This window comes from Peromyscus maniculatus, chromosome 6, assembly GCF_049852395.1.
Source record: "Peromyscus maniculatus bairdii isolate BWxNUB_F1_BW_parent chromosome 6, HU_Pman_BW_mat_3.1, whole genome shotgun sequence".
Lineage (NCBI taxonomy): Eukaryota > Metazoa > Chordata > Mammalia > Rodentia > Cricetidae > Peromyscus > Peromyscus maniculatus.
In genome coordinates, this window is record NC_134857.1 from 22,458,021 (window position 1) to 22,481,946 (window position 23,926).

Genomic DNA, 23,926 nt, shown 5'->3' on the forward strand with positions numbered 1-23,926 from the left:
GCTGGGTATTGAGGAAGATTGACTCCCAATTTTCTGAGAAACCGCCATACTGATTTCCAAAGTGGCTGTACCAGTTTGCACTCCCACCAACAGTGGAGGAAGGAGTGTTCCCCTTGCTCCACATCCTCTCCAACCTAAGCTGTCTTCAGTGTTTTTGATCATAGCCATTCTGACAGGTGTAAGATGGTATCTCAGAGTCATTTTGATTTGTATTTCCCTGATGGCTAAGGATGTTGAGTAATTCCTTAAATGTCCTTTGGCCATTTGAGATTCTTCTTTTGAGAATTCTCTGTTTAGCCCTGTAGCCCATTTTTAATTGGATTGTTTGGAATTTTGATGTCTAGCTTATTGAATTCTTTTATATATTTTGGAGATCAGCCCTCTGTCAGATGTCAGGTGGGGTTGGTAAAGATCTTTTCCTATTCTGTAGGCTGTTGTTTTGTCTTATTGGCTGTGTCCTTTGCCCTACAAAAGCTTCTCAGTTTCAGAAAGTCCCAATTATTAATTGTTTCTCTCAGTGTCTGTGCTATTGGTGTTATATTTAGTAAGTGGTCTCCTGTGCCAATGCATTCTAGGCTACTTCCTACTTTCTCTTCTCAAGATCAGTGTAACTGGATTTATGTTGAGGTCTTGGATCCACTTGGACTTGAGTTCAGTGCATGGCGACAGATACGGATCTATATGCAATCTTCTGCATGTTGACATCCAGTTAACATGTAGTTGACAGCCAGTTAACAGTTTTTAAAAGTTAGTATCATGAGTAAAAGATTTTTTAAAAGGTACATTAAAAACTAATGATAATTTCTGAGCCCTTCAATACATGGGTTGGAAATGTAAGCTATTGATAAGATACCTTAAGTAACATAATGAATAGGTTAGTCTACATATTTAGAGAAGCCTGAAAATTATGTAAGTCATGCTATAAAAATAAAAATAAAACAACTAATGTTTATTTGTCCAAATATTCCCAAATTTTAAATTCCCTCCAATGTGGTAAAACTATACAAACTAATTTTTCTGTGATTATTTATTTCTTATCTCATTTTTGGCTTTCAGAACCTTAAAATAGTTATTATGTTTTGGTATTTTTCACCATCAATATAGTAATATTTTCATAATTTTATAAAAAAAATTCTAGCCAATTTTTCATCTAAAGTGATGACATTTTGACAACTGCTATATTATACCATTTTAAACTCCACAAAGAAGAAATTCAGCACAAGAATTTACCTCAAGAAGGCATTGATTACCTGAGTTTTCAAATTAGCTGTGTCCTCCATTCTTGCACACACAGACGTCAGTGACTTGGATTCAAAGTGATATCTTTGAAGCAAAACACACAACAAATAAGTGAGTAGTGGACAAAAGCATTTGTCCTGAATGTTTAGTTATTTGAATAGCAAATGGTGTTTCTATTGTTATTAGACAACTGTTTTATAAAATTTGTTCAGCTGTTAATTTCTGTCTCCACTTCTCCTAATCTCTGCACTTGTCAAGAAAGAGTTACACATAGTTCCACATCAAATAGTGTCAGTCAATGTATTTGTGGAACCTGAAAATCATTTGTTTTGAAAACTGTCCTGATGATTGAACACAAATTACAATTAATTGCTCACATACTCTTTAACCATTAATTTAAATAAAGGTAATAGCCCCAAATAAAGCAAAGCAATAGTGACCTCGTTCTACTCTATTAATAAAGCACAAAACTGTATAACTACTAAATGGCAACCTTCATTCTTGAGCATGGAAAATACCCATTGAAAGGAAACCATCACATCCATTCATTGTAAAATAACTAATGAAGTCATGAAACAAATGTGAAATCCTTGAACATTAAAGTTATAAGTGAACAAACAAATGTGCACATTGAGATTTGAAATCCTTTTATCATGGGTGTTCAAACATTAAAATATAATAATTCAGTTGTGCTTCCTACTTGGTGCAGGCTGATTCAAAAACTACCAAGCACTTAAAAACCTTCATATGTGCTCGGTTGATGGCAGAGACTTCTGGAAAAGCAGATCCCTGGGACTTTTGCCTCTGTTTCCCTCTATGTTCTCTAGATGTCTTCCTTATATAGGATACCACTCCTCGTTCCCTCTTTTGCAGTCTTCAGTGATGCTCTCTGGCCTTTAAATATTCATCCCAGGAAGGTGCAGATTCCTGAAAGTACAGGCTCAAAGAACCTGAAAGACAGCTAGTTCCCTGGTTCAGGCATATAAGCTAAATGGAGGGTCAGCAACACACATCCCAAGCCTAGGCATGTTATAAAATTCTATGATTATGTTCTGCAATTCCAATCTGAAAAGGACAGGAATTTGGCAAAGGTAACAGGAAAAGAAGCAGTGGCAGTGGATCATAGATATTTTTCATTCAGATTTCATTTCAGCCCTTGGTGCTGAACATTCTCTAGCCCACCCTCTGTGATACCACATTCCCTGTTTTCTATAAAGACTTCAGGTTTCTCAAGAAAGTTTCAACAGAAGAATTTATTTGTCATTTCTATCAATTAAGCACAAAAGGTAATATAGTTTCCAAATTACATTCAACCCTATCCATTCCCAGATGATTTTCACCATCCTGTGTCTATGTAATTAACTTTATTGTCTTTAAAAAACTAATCACGAGGCCAAACTCTTAGTCCTATTGACCTCCATGATTTTACTTTCAAAATTGCCCTTCCCCTGTTAAAGTCATTCAAATCATCCACCACTATGCTACTTTTAATGCCATTCTTGGAACACTCGACTCATTCCCATATTTTCCTACAGGAATTCTCAATCAAATACTGGTCAGTAATGACTGGTCTTTTAGTGAAGGAACTAAAAGACCTAAATTGGGCCATTTGTATTTCCACCTCCGTAGAATACTGTGTTTTAGTTTTGGCTTCTCCCTCAGAGCAACTGTTTATGTATAATGTTGGATCTAGTTTTCTGTGCTCAGGATACTTTTATTAGTTTTCAAAATCCCTTAAAAACTACAATTTTTCATATCTGAAATTTTCTAATAAAACAAGAAGGAGTACGTGGCAGTCAAAAATTCTAAACTATAGGTCAAGAAACATGAGGAAAAATAAATGTACAGTAAAAATTTCAAAATGCTTAGTGTCATGGGGGAAACAAAGACTTGATAAAACGAGGAAAAAAAACCCTCTTGTGCCCAGGCAGTCTAGTAGTTTGAAGAGAAAACAAAACTGAGTATACGTTCATAATGTCCCTTAAATAGATGCTCAATTGTAACAGCATAACATGGTGTATGTGCACATGGACTACCATTCCAATAATGTAATTCCAAGCCTTCTGTCATCTTGCTCATTTCAAACCTATGGCACTACAGACACAATTAAGAGAGGATCCCCCTCCAATCTTGATAGCAATGTAGTATCTAAGAACAACTTTCAAAAAGAAAAACTATGGAGTTATAGATAGGTTTCTCAGGAAAACTCTAATCCAGAGTTGACACATAAGGAAAACTGGCTTTCTACATGAGATCATCTCAATGTAGTCACAGGAACAAGAGAATGAAGAGGCTGACAGTTCAGTCAAGAGCTGGCAACTTGTTACCTATGGGATTATAGAATTAATCAAACTCTCTGCATGACCTTTGCTAAAGTAGTAAGACACTTAGTCACAAGGACATAAAAGCTTTAAAACATATGATTATATTAATGCATCATGGACACTAAATAAATCAGATGGAATCAGTGAAGAACACAATATTCAATAAACATTAGTTCTTTTCCCTGGTTCTAATTATAAGTTAACATTCATATTCAAAGACCTTAAAATCTTACCCTGATGAAACGACATCTTCAGGCTCATTTCCTATAATTGAATGAATAGTAAACATATTTCAGTCGATTATATTAGTCTATAAAATATCATAGGGTAAATCTTCTAGAGTAAAAAATCTTCTAGGATAAATAATAACTATGGTACTGGAATATAACAAATGCATCAGGAAATCACCTTCTTTGGATTTATTGAATAAAACAATGAAAGAAATTATCAGCATTTGATACCTCAAAGTAGGTGACCATGTATACTCACAACAATTCCAACTTACGGCAAATAGTGCCATTGCCAGAATCAGTGCCTATCATAAATAAATAGCAAAGAGAGTAGTTTTCTGGAAGAATGGTACCAGGATCAATTTCAAGAGAGTATAAATATTTTGTTATAACACAACAAATATTCCCCAGATACACGGCTGCAATCCTTCAGGTAAGAATGAAACAACCTATCAGAGAGAACCTGAAGCAATGATCATTGTACTTATCAATATCCCCTAAAATTATGGAAACCTATCAGGACAATGTTTCTCATAAAGACTTGCAAGGAATTAGAAAAGAGAGGTAAGGTGAAATCAATGCTGCCCACCCTCCCTATCTCCTCTGTGGTTAGGTTCTGATGAGCTCTTTTAGATCTGGCTATAATTCTCATTCTTACCTATGATGCAATAAGGTAGAAACTCAATTGCTATTGTCACCTTTGGACATAACTACTGGTAAGATCCCCTTCTTAAGAACATATCTATTCTGCACATGGCTATTATACAGAAGATTAAAAGTATGCACTAGCAAGGCTAGGTCAAAGAAAGTTGCTTTGGAAATTTGTTTATTATAAAACTATAAATCCATATGTAGGTATCTACATATATATCACTTAATAACTCACTTAAGGTCTTTCTACTGGGATAGAAACCTAGTCCCCTATGGTGGTATTTTATTTGTGCTGAAGTGTGATTTTATTTGTATGTTAATAAAGTTGCCTGGAGATCAGAAGTAAAACCGAGCCATTAAGCAGATGTCAGGCGGTGGTGGCACGTACCCTTAATCCAATCCCATGCAGGCAGAGTCTCTGTGTGGTCAAGGACACAGCCAAGTAGTGGTGACCTGAACCTTTAATCCCAGTACCAACCATAGAGACCTGGAGGTCTGTATAGACAGGCAGTGACAGGGAAGTCATGTGGTTGGGTTTAGAGCCAATGAGAAGGCAGAACAGAAAGACAATAAAAAGATAAGTCACAGAGGAAGAAGGTCTCTCTCATTAGAGAAGAGACAGTGGCCAGGTATTAAGATAAGGCTGTCTTGGCTCTTCACTAGTGCTCTGATATCTTGGACTTTTAACTCTGTATCTGGCTCTGTGTTTTTTATTTACTAAGACCATTTAGAATTTTGTCTACAGTTCCCCTTTTATATAAAATAAGAAAGACAACACATGGTGAGATCCTATTGACATTACCCTTGAGAAAGTATCTTCCAAGGGAAAATGAAGACTAGAAATGTGCCCAAGGGGCAGAGCACCTGTCTTGCAAAATAGGGTAAAAGATAAAATGGGGTTGTGGATGGATAGTCAAGTATTATCTGGTGTATGAGTGGCTTCATATTTACTGATAAACACTACAGATATTAACCACCCACAATAAAAACAGAATTTAAATCTGGAATTAGTAGACTAGTTTCTTCTTTTTTTCCCCGAAAGAAGAGGTTCATTATTTGCTTCATCTATAGTATTCACATTCTAAAGGTTACTGCATATGGGAAAAAATCATGTGAAAGACTTGACTACAGTTTGACCTCTGGAGATTGCCTTTTGGCACTCAAGAGTCTATTTGGCAACACAAAGCAGGAAGACAAAAATAAAAATAAAAATAGGGTCATTGGAGTAGCAAATACATAGAGCACCTCCTTCTTAAAGTATGAAACCTTGAGTTCAACACCTCACAGATAAGAATATTAATTTCTAATTATACATTTAGGAACCAAACCATTGCCATACAGTAGAGCCAGAAGTAATCACCATGTATGTAAACATTTCAGTAACACTATATGATGTATTTGTTTAAATGGAAGAATTTGAATACAAAATTACCATTATTTTAGATTTTGTGCCACCTTTATTGAATAAGTCTCTTTTTTTTCGTAACCCCCCAAAAACTGCCATCAGTGAACTCACACTTGTTCCAGATCCAAGCTGACAACCCTCTTTGTTTGTGAGTCACCATTGTTGGGCAAGTCTCTCTTTCCATTTCCCATCCTATTATCCCCTACTACTTTCTCCAAACCCACATGCCTTGCTTTAGAAATGCAGCAGGCATGGCCTCCATGTTTCCTAGCTACCTTTGCTAGCTAGGTGGCTACTTCATTTTCTCTGGAAGCCAACAAGCCTATTCCAGGCCCAAAGCTGTGAACCCTCTGTTGCAGGAACCCTAAATGTTATTTTAATTTAAAAAAAAAAAAAACAGAGCCAGATATTGGGGAAAATGCTGAAAGATCAAAAAGACAAAGAATCAAGTCATAGCCAAGTCTAACCTCGCCAACTCCAGGAATCCTCTGACTGAATGCCTCTGAGTCCTCAGCTAAAAGCTCTCTAGCTGAAAAGCCTCTAGACAAAAGGGGTTCCAGCCAAAAAGCCTTTAGTTCCTGTCTCCTCGAGCCTTATATACCTTTCTCTACCCAGCCATCACGTCCTTCCTAGTGTTGGGATTAAAGGCATGTGACTTCCCAGTAATGGGATTAAGGGTGGGTGCCACCACTGCTTGGCTCTGTTTCTCTCCTAGACTGATTCAATCTCATGTAATCCAAGGTGGATATAACTCACAGAGATCCAAATGGGTCTCTGCCTCCCAAGTGCTAGGATTAAAGATGTGTGCCACCACTGCCTGGCCTCTATATTTAATCAAGTGGCTTGTTCTGTCCTCTTATCTTCAAGCAAATTTTATTAGAGTATACAATATATCACAACCTTTTCTGGATAAGTCACTTCTTCCCTGTTCTGGCCCCACATTTTTTGCCTGTGGCTGTCACCATACACAGAAGACTAGGTCCAGATCAATGGCTGCAATAGATATAATACTGAAAATTGCAGCATCCCAATTAGAAAGTTCAGAGAAAAACCTTACCAATATAACAAATCAAACAAAAAATAGAATATGAGAATGTAAAGAAAAAGTAGAAAATCTAGAATTAATTAGCAAATAATATAAAAAAGAAAAAAAGCCATGCTACAAGACAATATAGTGGTATTTTATTTGTACTGAAATGTGATTTTCATTGTATGTTAATAAATAAAGTTGCCCAGGGGTCAGAGCTATTAGAGCCAGAGCAAGAGCATAGTGGTGGTGGTGCATGCCTTTAATCCCAGCACTTGGTAGAAGAGATAGATAGATCTCTGTGTGTTCAGGGATACAGCCAGCATTGGAGACATACGCCTTTAAGACCTGGAGGGTAGTACTTGCAGGCAGTGATGAGGCAGTCATGTGTTTGGGTTTACAACCAATGAGAAGGCAGAACAGAAAGTCTATTTAAAGAAAGACACACAGGAAGTAGCTTTTTTTCCGGGAAGCTAGGAACACTGCGGGAGGTAAGATTTTTAGCTCTGAGCTCTGACCTCTTGGCTTTCTCTTTTACATTGGTTCTGTGTTTTTTATTTTAATAAGACGATTGGTTATATCTACATCTGGTGCCCAATGTGACAAGAATCCATTAAAAACCTCTTGGGGTTGGCTCCCTAGTTCGAGTGGTCGGCCCTACTCCCTAGCCCTGGCCCAGGTCTGCTTGGTCTCAGGACGGACTAACCTTGAGCTGCTTGCTTAAAGCCGGTGCTACAAACAACTCAGGCCTGCCCTGCTGAACAGGGCCCCTGCCTGTAAAGCCAACTCACCTGGTGGGAGCTTAAGGAAGCCAGAGTCAAGCCTTGACTCTACTCAAGAGGAAACACGTGGCTGGATTTAAGCTTTAGCCGGCTACGCTTTCACTTTCTCTCTCTGTCTCTCTGTCTCTCTGTCTCTGTCTCTCTGTCTCTCTGTCTCTGTCTCTCTGTCTCTCTCTCTCTCTCTCTCTCTTCACACCTAGGACACTAGGTGGCTATTTTGAAATTTCCTCAGATTTCTACTGTTCTACGCAGATTTGGTAAGTAACAACATATCAGATATTTTAAAGGAAATTATTTAAAAGAGAAAATTTTTTCCACATTAAAAAAAAATGGGTTTTATGTGTACATTGGAAGAAAATTGAGTTTTGTTTGAAATTTTAGGCAGTCTGACAGTGGAACAACTATATGAGAAGATTAGTACTTGTGGAATTATGCAGTTTATCACTATGCTTATCCTCATTTTACAATTTAAAAAGATAGTCAATTTAAGTGCCAGGATGACAGCTTTAGAAAAACTTGTTAAACCTGTAAAAATTCAGACAGAAGAAATTAACAGTGAAGTTGTTTCATGTTTGGATCATAAGGTTACAGAAAGAAAGCCTGTTTTCACACAGTCACCCTTAATTTATCCTGTAACCGTACAGCAGTTGCCTGATCAAATGACTACACAAAATATTTGGGCTCCAATTGAAATTTTGGATTTAAAAAGGTTTAAGGAGGCAATAGTATCTAATGGCATGTATTCTCCATATGTAAAGCAAATGTTAAACTCTTGGTCAACATATAATAGGATTGTTCCACAGGACTGGTGGGAGCTGGCACAAGCTGTTCTTGAACCCAGCCAGAGGCTGCAATTTTTAACTTGGTTTATGGATGAAGCTAAAAACGTAGAAAAACAATGGAGGGATAAAGGAATACAAGTTTGCCAAGATCAGCTTATTGGAGAAGGCCAATATGCTTCAGTACAAACACAATGTTTATATGATGTCCAAACCCTAATTTTATGTCGAACAGCAGCCTTGAATGCATGGACAGAGGAACCAGGAAAAAAAACCTGAATCATTTACAAAGGTTATGCAAGGCCCCAAAGAATCTTTCACAGATTTTTTACAAAGACTGGCTTCAGCAGTAAAGAGAATGGTCTCGGATTTAGAAGCTAGTAAGATAATAATTGAATCTTTGGCCTTTGAGAATGCGAATGCAGCATGCAAAAGAATAATCAGGCTGTTAAAGGCAAGATCTGCACCTTTGGAAGATTGGATTAGAGACATACTTAATGTTGAGGCTCATGAGCATGATGATATGTGGGTAGGAGAAGCAATTTCAAAAGGTTTGAGGAGTGTTAGATGTTTTGGATGTGGAAAGCAAGGACATTTGAAAAGGGACTGTAAACAGGTCATTCCTAGAAGCAGAAGGTGTGATAAGGGAAAACACTGGACCAATGAATGTAGATCAACAAAGGACAGACAGGGTAATCCTTTGCCTCAGTTTTTGGGAAAATCCCGGAGGGGCCTCATGCAGGCCCCCATAGCAAATCCAGTTTAAACCTTTCTTGCAACTGTAGAGGAAACCCCTGCTCAGACTGATTAAATAACCAAGTGCCTACTGGAATAAATCATGCTGGTCAGTATGATGAAACAGAGAGAATAGAAAATTCAGGAGAAAACAAAGAAAATTTTTTTGGCAAACTTCTATTAAGGAACAGAAACCAAAATTAACGATAAAAATAAATGGTCATATAGAGTACTAACTAATTCTAGAAAAAAGGCTTCAATTAGTTGTATATATATGTCTTTGTGTTCAAGTCTCTTATCAGTTTTCTGCAAGAAATCACGGCCTAACATCAACTGAAGTCTCCAGAAAGAAGATGGGGCTGCACAACAACAACAATTCCACGTGGACAATAATAATATCACTAAGCTAACAAACATCATCTACAGATCAACTTTGAACTACAAGGTGCTCAGAGCAATTTTGAGATGACTAGCTGAGATGATCCAGTCTGAAAGACTACTTGAATAAGGACTTGAGATAAACCCTGAACTTTGGCATTATACACAGACTGGATAATGAAGGATATAGTTACCTTTCCTAGAATTTGACAATTAACCTAAATTTTTTCTTTCAGGATAAAGATAACTTCACTGATACCCAGCAGGAAGCAATTTTGAGAATACAATGCCCACATTCCCAAAGAGGTGGTGTGGGGCAGGTGGTTTTTTGGTTCTTTTAATGGGTTTTGGGTCTGGGATAAATTCCACTCTTTAGGGGGGTTGGTTACAAGTTGTTGTCAAGGGTTAGGAAAAAGGCTAAGCAAAGGAGATTAGATTTAAGGTTCTTGTTTAAAAAAAGAAAGAAAAGAAAAGAAAAAGACAATTACTAGTTTTAAATACTTTACATTATTACCAACTATTAGGATATAAAGAAATGAAAGTTAGTAGTTAGACATTACAATAGAACTTGTAGTCATATTAGATATGTTTTAAAAATTGAACAGATATATTTTAGACAGGTCATCTTCAAACCCTTCAGAGATCTACATAATATGGCATTTAAAATGTTTTAATAACTTAGAAATTTTTCTTTTTTGAGACATGTCGGCTCCTGGCAGTACCAATCTACTTCAGAGAAAATATGGGCATTGAAGAAACTGCATATGGAGCTAACTTTCATTGTGGCAAAAGTTAGCCACTGGACAATAAAGTATCCTCGAATCAACAGGACAAAATGGACAGACAAGACACGAAACAAATGACTACTCATTGTTGCCAAAACAAGTGTGGTTATGGCTTTATCAAAAGCCATCTTCTGAGGCCAGGACAATATGGGCACCATCCCTGAAGTGGCCTTCACAATCCGGAAAAGGTACAGTGCCCTTTTCTTCAAAGGCAGCTGAACAGCCAGTGGGCCGATGGCTTCTGTTGTGCAATGGAACAGCAGCTGAAAGCTCATGCCTCTCAATAGTAGACTGGCATTTAATAGAGGGATGTGGAGAAGAAGGGGATGCTGAGATGAAGCCATATATATACAGCCAAGAAGAATGGTCAGCTGAATTCAAAAACTGTCAACAATTTCCAGAATTTAAAATCCTGAATCATGACATGACACTAGTAGAATTCAGGTGTTTCTGGTACATGGACTGCTCTCACCCAATGTGAGGTTGAACTGTTGACCCTGTGTACATTCTACCTCACAAATGAGTCTGTCAGATACACTAAGCCTATAGGCTGAAGATGATGCCCCAACACTGTGGAGAAACCTCAGGTGACTGTCCAGGCAGCTTGCTGTTTCTGTCAACTCACAAATTTTTGGAAGTTGCTTGAGTGCACTTCCTGTTTTTATTTTTGTTAGCTAATATTATTTCCTTCTTGGGTCTCTGAGGGAGTTGAAGTTTAGTTAGTTATAGTTGAAGATTAATTAGGATAGAAAGTGAATTAGATACATTTTGGACTTACCAAAATAGGATAGATAAGGGAATTATTTTCTCTGATTTGACAAATACAAATGGACTAGACATTGTTTAGGTATTTGTTACTTGTATATATTGTATATAGTTATTGTACTTTTGTATATTGTTTTTTTCTTTTGTTAGTTATAACATTTTGCCTTTTTTTTCTTTTTATTAAAATAGAAAAGGGGAAATATGGTGGTATTTTATTTATACTGAAATGTGATTTTTATTGTATGTTAATAAATAAAGTTGCCCAGGGGTCAGAGCTATTAGAGCCATAGCAAGAGCGTGGTGGTGGTGGCGCACACCTTTAATCCTAGCACTTGGTAGAATAGATAGGTAGATCTCTGTGTGTTCAGGGATACAGCCAGCATTGGAGACCTTTAAGACCTGGAGGGCGGTACTTACAGGCAGTGATGAGGCAGTCATGTGTTTGGGGTTACAACCAATGAGAAAACAGAACAGAAAGTCTATTTAAAGACAGACACACAGGAAGTAGCTTTTTTTCCAGGAAGCTAGGAGCACTGCAGGAGGTAAGATTGTAGCTCTGAGCTCTGTCCTCTCGGCTTTCTCTTTTACATTGGTTCTGTGTTTTTTATTTTAATAAGACTATTGGTTACATCTACTACAAGACCAGGCAAGAAATTTGAGATACCATCAAAAGCTCAGATCTTTGAATTCTATTGGGATACATGAGGAAACAGTATTCTCAATCAATAGCATAGACAAGATTAATAGAAAGATCACAGAGGAATTCTTCATCCAAGTAAGGAAATATATACACACACTGATACAAGAATCAAACAAAACCCCAACCAGACAAGATCAGAAAAAGAAAACTCCAAAGCATATGATAGTAGCACCACCAAATATACAGGACTAAGAAAAATATTGAAAGCTTAAGAAAAAAAAGTATACAAGTCATTTGGAAATGAACATGCCCAGGGCAACAGCTGGATTATCAAATAAAACTCTGAAAAGCAGAAGAACCTGAAGCAATGAACTTCAAATACTAAAAGGCCATGCATGTCAACCAGGACTCATGGACCCAGTGAATCTGTCTGCCATAGCTGAAGCAGAAACACTTCCATGATACAAGCAGCCTGAAACAGTCATAGCAAATAACAAAGTCTAAACAGACTGCTAAATGTAATACTTCTAATTGAACAGAGGAGTAAGTGTGAGAGGAGACTTTTAGAAAGAAAACAAGCAAAACTAGAATTAAAGGAAATACAAAGGGCATCTAACAACAGGAAAATAAAACACTGCAATCTAGGTACAACTTTCAACAACGAATCCAGATATCAATGGCCTCAACACTCCAGTCAAAAGACAAAGGCTACCTAAACAAATTAAGAAACAAAATCCAACTATCTATTGTCTATGAAAAATCCCATCTTAGTTTAAAAGTCAAGCACCATCTTACAATGAATGGATGCAAAATGTATTCTAAGCAAACAGTGTCAGGAAGCAAGCAGGTATCACCATCCTAATATCTGAAAAATCATTTTCAATCTAAAATGATGCAGAAGAGACAAAGATATGTACTTCATACTAATTAAAGTTTCAACAAATACAAAATAGAATACTTACACACACAGAGAGAGAGAGAGAGAGAGAGAGAGAGAGAGAGAGAGAGAGAGAGAGAGAGAGAGAGAAGGAAAGAGAGAGTCATATCTTCAGCTGCACCCAACTTCACAAGAAACCTAATGGAACAAAAGGCACAGATCAACACAGACCCAATAACATTACGTGATTGCAAACACCGAGTTTTCCAATTGATTGGTCATCCGGCCCAAATACATACATACAATCTCAGAATTAAATGACATCTTCATTCAATTGACCTAACCAATAATTAAATATTCCACCTCAACACCAAAGAATATATATTCCACTCAGCAGCACAAAGAGGCTCCTCTTAAATAGAGCATATGCCTAGAGACAAAGGAAACTTTAAGAAATACAGAAAATTGAAATAATGCCATGTACAGTATGTAACCATTGAGTCATAAAAGTTAAAATTGACAGGAAAATAAACTCCAGTATGCATATAAACAAATAAATAACCTAATGATCCAAGTTAAGAATTTGAAAAAAAAAGAACAAACCAAACCCCCAAACAGTAGATAGTAAGAAATAATAAAAAGTAAATGAATTAAATAGAAACAAAGAAAACTGTACAAAGAATTAATGAATCTAATTGCTATTTTTCTGAGAAGATAAAGATGACCCACTGACCCCTTTATCAAGAAGATTCTCTTGAGTCCCACACCAGAATGTACAAGTAGACACGAAGCAGAGATCAACAGAGTCTAGGGATCCCAGTCCCAGTTGATACATCAACTTTACAACTCCAGCATCTATAGCTCAAGGAACATCACAGAAAAGGCAGGTGGAAAGACTGCAAACATCAGGAAGTCTGCTGTGAAACAAACAGTCTCTCATGGAAATGGCTACATTAACAAGATCTGAACAGAGACAATATCAATAGTCATGCTAAGGAAGAAGTGGGGAGGAATCTCTGAGGGTCATGCTCCTGGACAAGGAACTGCAGGAAACTACTGACTGCTGAGATAGGAATAATGAGTCTCTCTCAGAGAGGAATGCCTAATTGCTTGACCAATGAAACTGTAGTCAACACTGAAACCATGTAACTACAAACAAGAAAACTGAACTCAGTAGGTTGTAGTTATCCATTTGTGCCTCTGTGTGTGAATGTGTGCATTGAAGAGTAATTATAAGGGAAGAAGAGACTATCGATTTGAGACCTGTGGGGACATGGAAGAAGCGGGAGCATGGGGGGAGTGCTGGAGGGAAGAAAGGGAAGTGGGAAAGGGATCCAATTGTACTTTAGTTAAAATCTATAGAAAAGAAAACATTCCTTTAATAACATACACAAAAAAGGAATTCATAAAAGAATTGAATATTGTGTCATGTTTACCCATACAAATCATGTTTTCTATGATATGTATAACAAAGTAATTATGTTCACTTACTGCAATGCATTCATTTAATGTGTTTTTTATAATGTGTGTGGGTAGCTAAGAAGACAACTTAGAAGTTAATAGCATGCTTTGCTCTTCAAGAGGACCTGTGTTCTGTTCTCAGAACCTATGTGGTATTTTACAATCACCTGTAACTTCAGTTACAAAGAATACAACACCATCTTCTCTCTCCCACAAGCACCAGACATGAACATGGTGCACATGCCTGGTGTACATGCAGGCAAACACTCACACATGAAATAAACAAATAAAATGAATTACAATACAGTGTAGTGGAACTATTAATGAACTAGACACTATGTCAACATTTTTAGGAAAAAAATGTATGAAGTAAACTAAAATGTGCTGTGAGCTGGGGAGAGGCTGGCATGTCACCCCAGTATGGTAATTTGAAAAATATTTTTACATGCAAGTATATAATTCTGGTGCAAAACTGAGAAACTTTTTAACAAAGCAGTTTCATACAACTAATTTCTTAAACAATTCAGCTGTCAATAGACACTTGATTTTTAAAACTGCCTAGGAGGAGCTGGAAAGAGGAATGGAAAGGGGGAAAGGATATTAATTGTATCATAATTTAAATGCATTTTAAAAATAAAAACTGCTCTTTGTGGGTGAAGGGTAAGAGGAACACTCATCCACTCACCCAAAGGTAAGGGCAGTACAAACTTATAACCACTATGGAAATCTGTTTGGCCATTATTCAAGAAGCTGGTTATGGATCTACCTCAAGATCCAGCTACCCAAATAATATCTAATTACAGAGAATTGAAAAAATTCTAAATGCAACATTTTTAATCTAAAGAAGGGCTACAGAGAAGAAACTTTAAAAGACTTACGTGTGAAGGTATTTTGTTGTCTCGAGAGGAGTAAGTCATGCTGAATAATCACCATTTTTCTGCCAAGTATGGAAATGGTGGTAGACAATATTATTATTTTAATATGGATGGAAAACCATTTATCAATATATTAAATATTTAAGATATTTCAAATACAATATAAGATTCCATCAGGTCATCTGGATATACCCTTCAAATTTATTAGTTCTAAAAGGTTTAACAAAGTTTCTCATTTTAGAAGGAAAGAACAGAGTGAAATGGTGTAGATTTACTACGGTTCAAACCATCTGGATTATCTTGACAGGATGGAAAGTGCCCTAATATAGGAAGGAGTCCTAAGTATTCTTGCTCTGGGAAAGTGTTTCCTTAGGCTCCAGCTTAAGTTTCCAAAACTCAGGATTTCCCTACTTTAGTTTAACAGTTTGCTATGAACATTTCACCACCTAAAAACAGGCACAGAAATAGTAAAGCAGTATCTAACTTGCTTCTCAGTCTTGAACTGATTAGAATCCTAAATGAAAGCACACTGTAATTCATGAATGGACCTATTATCAAATGCTACAGAATTCAGAATTTGATATTACTGAAATAAAGAATAAGCCCATGGTGAGAGTAAGCCCATGGTAAGAACACTAATGGATTCCAAGACATAGGTTGCTCTATTGCTGGTCTTCCTCTAGCCAAGAAGGGAACAATGATCAGAGTTTTGTCATAATGATCCTGATTCGCCATGCTTATCATCAACCTACATGGAAGACAAAAATCGTTTTTTATAAATGCTATAAGTATACTCATGGGTTGTGATGGGGCTTAAATACTGAATACAGTTAATATAATTTAGATTCACAAAATTGTATTCATTGTCTTCCTTCTGAGGCAGAGTTGTGAAATATCCTGAAATCTTGAGGTAAAGATTCAAGTATCTTGAAAAATGTTCCTTTACACAGAAAAAGCACTTAGTAGGCCAATCACTTTCTGTCAACTTCCCTGGGAAAGGCGCTAGAGATCTGTCACAAACACAGATTGTGCTACAGAGGATGATATAAAGGAACCCTTGCCTACAGATTACTATGAAAGAAAGAAAGCATCTCTGGCCTCTTTCTGCAAGTGCTTGGATTCATGTGATAATTTAGTATATCCGCAAACCCATCTGATGGCTAAAAAGAGAGACTCCTCCAAAGTATCGTGCCATGATGGTCTTCTAGGATACTGGAATGCTTTGAATAAGTGATAAGGTTCAGATGCCTAGCAACAGCTTTGGAGAAATCTTAAGAGTTTTAGCTGCCAGAGAACACTATGTTATATTAGGAGAAAATTTGAATTTTCAGGCACATAGTTGAATTTTCAACTACCCTTTTCTCATGGCTCCATAACTATTATGATAAAGATACAGATCAGTAGGTACAACCTGATAATCAAGTTTATTTAACACTGGACTAAAAGACAGGTGTAATCACATTAAATCCCCATGAATAAATGCTTCCTAAGTTTTCCTCATGTATGCCATATCTATCTGATATATGTAGGAATTTTTACTTTCTTGGACTGAGGGAGCATGTTAGATTGTTGAGCATTCAGGTAATAAGTTGGATGAAATATTTGGAAGATAAGTATCAAGATTTTCTGTCAAACTACAAATGTTTAGATTCAAAGAAGTAACTCAAAAACTAAAATTCTGTGCCATGCATTGCTTTATTTTTGGAACGACCAGAGCATGCTGGGATCTTGAAAGATAAAGATATTAAGGCTTCCAAAGGAGAGTTTAGCCATGAAGTTGAGTGGTAAAATAAATGCCTCATACATTCAAGTCCCTGAGTGTGATTCTCAGAATCATCACAGATCAGTCTTGAGATTAAGACTCTTGTACACCCGTTGTTATTCTGACCAATCTATCCCTTTGCTTATCTCATGGCAAGTGGAGTTGACTAAAATGCTTCCATTCCAAAAGCATTTAAATAATGAAGTCACGCTTGGTTAAAATACAACATTGGTAAATATTTCATGTCTGAATTTAGTTTCAAATAGCGTTTTAACTTCTGTACTTACGTTTTGCGTTTCCCCATAATGGCATAATAAAGAGCAGTCCATCCAAATGTGTCCTTTAAGTGGTGATCAACACCTTTCTTCAATAAAATTTCAACAATATTTTCACAATCCCATTGAACTGCATACATGAGTGTTGTTCTAGAATGACAGAGGCAATTCGATTACTAAAATGGTGAACTGTATACATTTTACCTTGTAAGTATAAAGCCTTTGTGTGTAGAATTGACCATTAACTAAGTAGCCTTAAGCATCCTGAAAGCAGAGTTCAGATTCCTAAAATATGTCCAAGGCTAAAACTAGAAAACTTCTTAGCCCACTATGATACTTTATAGAGTAAAATTTGTATTTTAAATTGTTTATGGTGAATAACTGTTTGGAGAAAAGTGACCAGAAGTACAGAAAGCTTTATATGAAAAAGAATGCCATTTCCTTTCTATTCTATTGTAATATAATTCACTGTTAAATACGGAACTGCAATTTGCATAAAATAATAGTAATAATGTTATCAAATAATTTTAATGTTAAAATGAATGTTTTCAATTGCTGATACTAATATCATGCCATATATGTAAGTTTACAACTACCATTCATATATCATCCTTCTCTGCACACCACCAAAAGTATTTGAAGATTAAAGGTTGTTCACAAGTTTGTGTGATTGCAAACTTGAAAACTTTGGAACTGACACTGTAAATGTAAAATCTAATAAAAATGCTATCAACTCATATAAGATCATATGGCAGTCAAAATAAAAATCAAAAAAACAACCTCTCATTATCAAAGGGAATATGAACCTGACTATCATTCTTTGGCATAACCATTTCATGTAATAGATATTTTTTAGATATGTAACTGATGTTTTATTGACTTTTTCTAATCTATTCCAATAACACATTTGAAATGAATGATTTTTACTATTCTAGACTATTTTCAACACAAGCAGTGTTTTAAAAATGCAAAGTGTAGTACCTTTGATATTTATCACATACGTGAAGATTCGCACCGTTTGTGATTAGGTATGCTGCCATGCGGTGTTTCCTTTCTCGTAGGGCTAGCAGCAGAGGGGTCAACCCATCCTGTAATGATATCAATTAATCATTCACAATACTGCATATTTCACAACTGAACTGAAAATCATGTATGTAGCCCTGTGATCATAATGTTTACCATAGACTTGACCACAGTAGTCTTTTCCTTATTAGCCTAATGCACCTTCTAACGATCCTCAAGATTGCAATATTCTAACCACGGCTACAGTCATCACAAAGTCCTCTAGTCCATTACAGAACTCATGTGACACCCATGGACCTATGGTTCCTGTCACAGAAGTTGTCATAGTACTTTGAAGCCATGGCCCTCTCCCCTCAGAGTTTATCTAAAGAGACACACACCGACACACAGTAGCAAAGGTGTTAGATCCTAAGTTGCATGGATGAGCAAAATTGTCTTTTCTATGTCAAAAATTCTCCTGTATTTCAAAAGACAGTTATGTGGCAGATGTACCATTTCCCAACAGAAAAATTCAATTAAGCATGATGACAAAACTATGGAATTGTCCAGTATTTTAAACCTGATTTCGGAAGTACTGTTTGGCAAATCTTCTGTGGGGCAAACATGAGCGACAGCAGAAGTTGTTTCTCAGGCACAATTCTCCGAGTATTGTAATGATGTGGTATTTGCTGAGGACACAGAGGAAGCTCTGCTTGATTCTCCATTCAGGAAGGGCCAGGGGTAACAATGTCTGCCTCTTGCTCTGAACAGGTCACCAAAGAAATGACCTCAAAATGAGTACAATCTCAAAGAATCTTTTTTCATTCTTCGAACTCACAAAGATCCGCCTGCCTCTGCCTGCCGAGTCCTCGAATTAAAGGCGTGCGCCAACACTGCCCAACTCAAAGAATCTTTTATTGCTTACCTTGAAATGTATTCTGTCCTGTTACAAGTTGAAAACTGTTTTAGTGTTTAGAAAATCCAGTACATTTTTAAAATGTTTTTTATTTATATTATTTTTAGACAATTTCCTACATGATATCTATATTTACGTAGTTTCTACACCCTCACTCCTCCAACTCCCCCTAACTCCCTCTGAAATTCAGGACATGTTTTTTATTACTATCACACACACATGTGTATTATGTACAACTTACTGGTTCCATGTAATGTGAACAGACTCTCTGTGTGCCTCTTTTTATGTCTCTGCCTCTCCTTTTCTTTTTCCCTCCCCCTCTGTCTCCCTCTCTTCCTGTATGTGTGTTGGTTTGTGTGTGTGTTCATGTGTGTGTATGTGCATGTGTGTAAATGTGTGTGTTTAAGGATGGCCACTGTGGCTGGATAAACTATTGAGGAGTTTAGAGTGTATCGCTGGAGAAAATTGAAATCTACTCTCAGCAGTTATGGATAATGGGCAACTCTTTATTTACGAGTGTAGTTTTGAAGTTTCCCCTATCAAGTGTTTGCATGTCAACTGGTGTTTTCCTTGTGCAGGTCTTATTTAGGCAACCATATTATTGAGATTTCATAGATGAATTATCCCTTCTGTATCTAGAAGACACTTTTCTGCAACAGTCATCCTGGTCACTGGAACTCAGAGGTTTTTTTTGTTTTGTTTTTTTGTTTGTTTGTTTGATTGTATGGGCTTTTTTTCTTTAGAACTTTCTTTCTCAGTGTCACCTAAAACTTAAGTGTGGGTGTTGTATTGTAGATGTAGGATTGTGGTAGGCACCCATGCTCCTTTGGTTTTTGCATTTTCACTAGTTGTGGATCTCTGTTATACTCTGTATTTGCTGCATTTTAATCATCATTGCATCTAAGTCCAATTTACTGAGTGACTGTACTGTGCTATAGCTATACAGATCTGTGTAATTGAAGTTTTAGAGATGGGCAAGGCATTGCTTTCTTTCTGATTTATATTTTGCTTAGAAAACAATCTAAGCAGGAATCAAAATAGAGCAATAATTTAAAAGTATTTTAAACATTAGGTGATTCAGAAATGAAGGCACAACTGTAATCCCATCAAGAGAGTGCAGGGTATTGCAGGAGGATCATGACTTCTAGGAAAGTCTGGGCTACATAGTGAAACCCTATCTAAAAAATTAATATTGGAAGTCTATGATGATTTTAGGATTATCAATATCTGTGAGATTAAGAAGATGTATTGTAATTGACAGGAGTGAAAAAGCCTTGCCCAACTCCACAGCTAACAAAAGACACAGTGCCAGGTAGGGAAAAATTCCCTAGGCTTTTTGGGAGTTCCAGAGATTTCCCAAACAATATGAGCTAACAACCCCTGCTCTTGGTTGCCTCCAGTCACTTAAGTGTAAGATCTTGTTACAAAAGACACCAAATCCTTTGGAGGGAAGACTGGCAGGAATAAAGCTGGAACTAACCCAGTGATTCCTACCCAAGTACTAGCTTCCTTAGAATCTGTGGTGCTCTGCAAACTGCCAAAGGAGAAAAGGAATCTTCAGACATCTTAAATTTATATCAAAGCACTAAGAAATAAGGCTAGTAGAATGAAATACCTGTATTGGCAAAGCAGGTGAAATGGGGGAATACAGCTCTGGTTTGTTAGCAAATAAAACACACTTGGAGTTTGGATCGTGGAAGTACCTCCTGCAGGGAACCATTCCATCATAGGAGCTCAAAAGCAAAATGATTGGATTTGTTATAGTCAGGATGAAGCATAGTTTTTAAAATTCTCCTAGAGATTGAGCATGCACTGCGTTCCTGGAGAAAACGGAGGTATGAATGGACTGCGCTGTTCCATAGCCATTTGGTTTGTTTACTAAAATTTTAACCTCTGCTGCATGCGTACTAATGGATGTGTGGAAATCAAGTGCTTGTAGTGCAATGTACCATGCTTCAGTTGCAAATATTCAGTCTGTGATAGCAGTTTGAAGGTTAAGTATCACCCACAGCCTGAAGTGATTTATATCCCAGCACAGCTTGTCAATATTTTGGGTAGGTGTTGAAACTTTTGGAATTGGATATTTGATGGGTGTGATATTGGTATGTAGGCAGTTTTGGGGTACACCTATTCTGAGTTTTTCAAGGGGCCACTGATTCTGTTTCTGTGGAGATAAGAGGAGAAAGGAAGGATCACAAGTTCCTGATACCACGGACCAAGCTATCTCCAGCTGCCTATAGGAAGTTATCTTGATGGCTAACCAATGAAGAGAACCCAGCCCCTGGTGGGCGGCACCACAGCCTTGTTTCAGAACATGGCTGTGTAAGACTTTACAGAGATAGCTGCATAGTAAGCAAACAGGCACTCTGGACTCATTCATTTCTCCCTCTCTTGAGGATAGATGATATGTCAACAGCTTTCTCAAGATCCTGATTCTGTGCTTTCCCCAGTAATATATAGTAACTTGGAAATGTAAGTCAAATAATCCTTTTAGTCCATTATCTATTTTTATAAATATTTTCTATGGCTCCATAAAAGTAAGCTAAATTCTCTAATACTGGTTTCAATAAATTAACATTTACTTCTCCCCATTTGGAAATAATTTTGAGAGCTATATTCAATGCAATTTAATCATATTCACCCCTTCCCTTTCACTACTTTCCAAATGCACCCCTCTTCTGTACCCATCCATCTTTCTAACCTTATTGATATAAACCCCCTCTCAAGTCTCTGGGGTCACTGTAGAAGATCAGGGTAAAGCTTGTAAGAGCCAGGTCCACTGGATGATCAAAAGCAAAGAGTGTCTCATGGGCACACTAGCGTAGATGTTCATATGACATCACAGTCACCGTGAAAACATGCAGAAGACCCTTGGAAGCTCAAGTGACACAAAATCTCATTATGCAAGCAGGAATTTAGCATGAAGGTCTGCTCTGAGCTGAGGACTTCTCTATAGTTACAGCTGCTAGGACTGGATAGACATTTTCATTTAAAGGTGTGGCCTGGGTGGACTGATCATGCTCCAGTGGATGGTCATATACGCAAGAGTATGTGGGCAGCACAAATTGGACTCAATGGGGGTAAAAAACAATAACAACATATCAATACTTAGATGGATACCGATCAAGTTATTTCAAAGGGCCGGTCAAGTAATACTTAAACTTCTAAACATGAAAAATTTGGACCAAGATATGACAACTGTTAAAGCATATAGTTTTCAAATACTTGGGAATTCAATTTAGAAAATCTTTACCTTTGTAGTATCTTCAATGTTTCCCCCAAATTCAAGAAGACTGCTGGCAATATCTGGCCTGTCTACATACACTGCATGGTGGATCGCTGCTTCTCCATTGCAGTCTTTAATATTGGGATCTGCTCCATGATGAAGTAGGACAGACACGATCTCTATCTCCCAGCTCTGTATAGCCTGTGGATATTGTTACCAGGAAAACACTGTTAATTTAAAGAATATACGAGAAACTTCCCCCAGCTTTCACCATGATTTATATTTAAGTGACTTTAATTTTACTTTCGTTCTAAACACTTAGATCAACTTAATTACTGAAATTGAAGTCTTTGAAATACCTTCATTAGTGGTGTGGACTTTTGATTGTCAAGGGCATTTATCTTACAGTCCTCAAATAACAGTAAATGAACCAGATCGATATGACCATAGAAACACGCAAAGTGGAGCGCAGTTCTGTGGGAATGAGAGACATTTTGAAGGAAAACTGTAAGGCACTATTATCAACATACACAATCACTCTGGCATTTATAAATATTATATAACATTTAAGTCCATAGACCTCTAAAAATATTTAACTTCAAAATTTATTTTTATTTGCTCTTATAATTTACTGTATTTAAAAATTTACTACAACTATCATTTATGGCAGTGTGAATAATGCACACACCTGCTGCAGCCTAGAGAAGTGCTCTATTAGTGAACTACGTAGTAAAGAGCAGCCTATTTGAACAAAAAAAACATGACTATTGGGTGAACTCATTTTCAGTTTGAATCCTACTCTAGACACTGCCATCAACCTCCTACTTCTCAGCCTTCCTGTGTTGTGAATTCTTGTCCAGAAAATGAGTGTTAAAAGGAATACTTCTATCAAATTAGGATGACTCAATTAGATTTTTTGCAACTATTCAGAAAATATTCTTCAACAACAACTGAACAATCTTTTAGGTATTTAAGTTATGAACGTTAACACTATAATAAACATATTTCAAGTCAATATTAGTTCCATTATCTCTATTTTGTAAATATATTAAGGAGTATAAACTTTAGAGTCTAAGGATATCTCTTCAAAACTTGAGACAAGTTCTACTATAAACTTATGCTTCTGCTGCCTCAGCCTTCAAAGAGCTTGGATTGTAGATATGACACACCACTGAGCTTGAGATTTGGTTTTTTGCACATTTTAACTCAGCTAAAATTGAAATGTCATTTACAATTCATAATGTACAACAGTGACTGCCAAAACTTAAAGGCAATTCTTAATACATAAGATAGCATGTCATTTGTGCCATGCATGATGTCTCTACTAAGTGAAATGTGATATATAATATGATATACATATATATATATACATATATACATATCCATGTATATAAAACATTTCTAGACTTTTACTGGATTTTTTAAAGAAAGTAATGAAATGTACTATTGATAAAAACTGAAAAGTATCAACAGCAAAATCTAAATGCACAGCAAACTTGGCTTTGATTTTTAAGAAACTTTAATTCAAAGGAACTAAGTATGGAATTTCAATTCAAATACATAAGAATGGCCATTTTTGACAATAGTTAAATTCACAGCATACATACGAATTAGATACGTGCTAAGCCTAACATCAGTGTCTAATATCAGTTTCACCAGGGAGATTTAGTACACTGTGGGCCACCTCAAACAAACCCAAAATTGGGAAAGCAAGATAGTTTGTTGATTTGTAAATCATGAAATTCACAGCAAGTTCCATTTACCTCTATCAGAAGTAAGTAAAGATATCAGA

At 36.6% G+C, this 23,926-nt stretch overlaps 2 protein-coding genes across 7 annotated transcripts in view; both read right to left on the reverse strand.

The window, feature by feature from the left end:
* LOC143273833 (uncharacterized) overlaps positions 1–3,797 on the reverse strand; it is a 40,582-nt gene extending 36,785 nt beyond the window's left edge. Inside the window, exon 1 of the mRNA XM_076574019.1 lies at positions 1,251–3,797. Within this exon, the coding sequence (XP_076430134.1) occupies positions 1,251–1,280 (30 nt within the window). The 5' untranslated portion in view covers positions 1,281–3,797. The remainder of the gene's footprint in view (positions 1–1,250) is intronic.
* The window catches only part of LOC143273830 (uncharacterized), a 229,583-nt gene that overhangs the window by 204,552 nt on the left and 1,105 nt on the right, over positions 1–23,926 (reverse strand). For 5 of the 6 annotated variants that reach the window (XM_076574007.1, XM_076574006.1, XM_076574009.1 and 2 more), the window contains exons 2-7: positions 22,494–22,608; positions 22,162–22,335; positions 17,972–18,078; positions 17,003–17,140; positions 14,957–15,015; positions 3,797–3,827 (exon numbers count right to left, since the gene is read on the reverse strand). In XM_076574007.1, coding sequence (XP_076430122.1) covers positions 3,797–3,827; positions 14,957–15,015; positions 17,003–17,140; positions 17,972–18,078; positions 22,162–22,335; positions 22,494–22,608 — 624 coding nt within the window. The remainder of the gene's footprint in view (positions 1–3,796; positions 3,828–14,956; positions 15,016–17,002; positions 17,141–17,971; positions 18,079–22,161; positions 22,336–22,493; positions 22,609–23,926) is intronic. The other variant, XM_076574010.1, reaches the window with a different exon arrangement.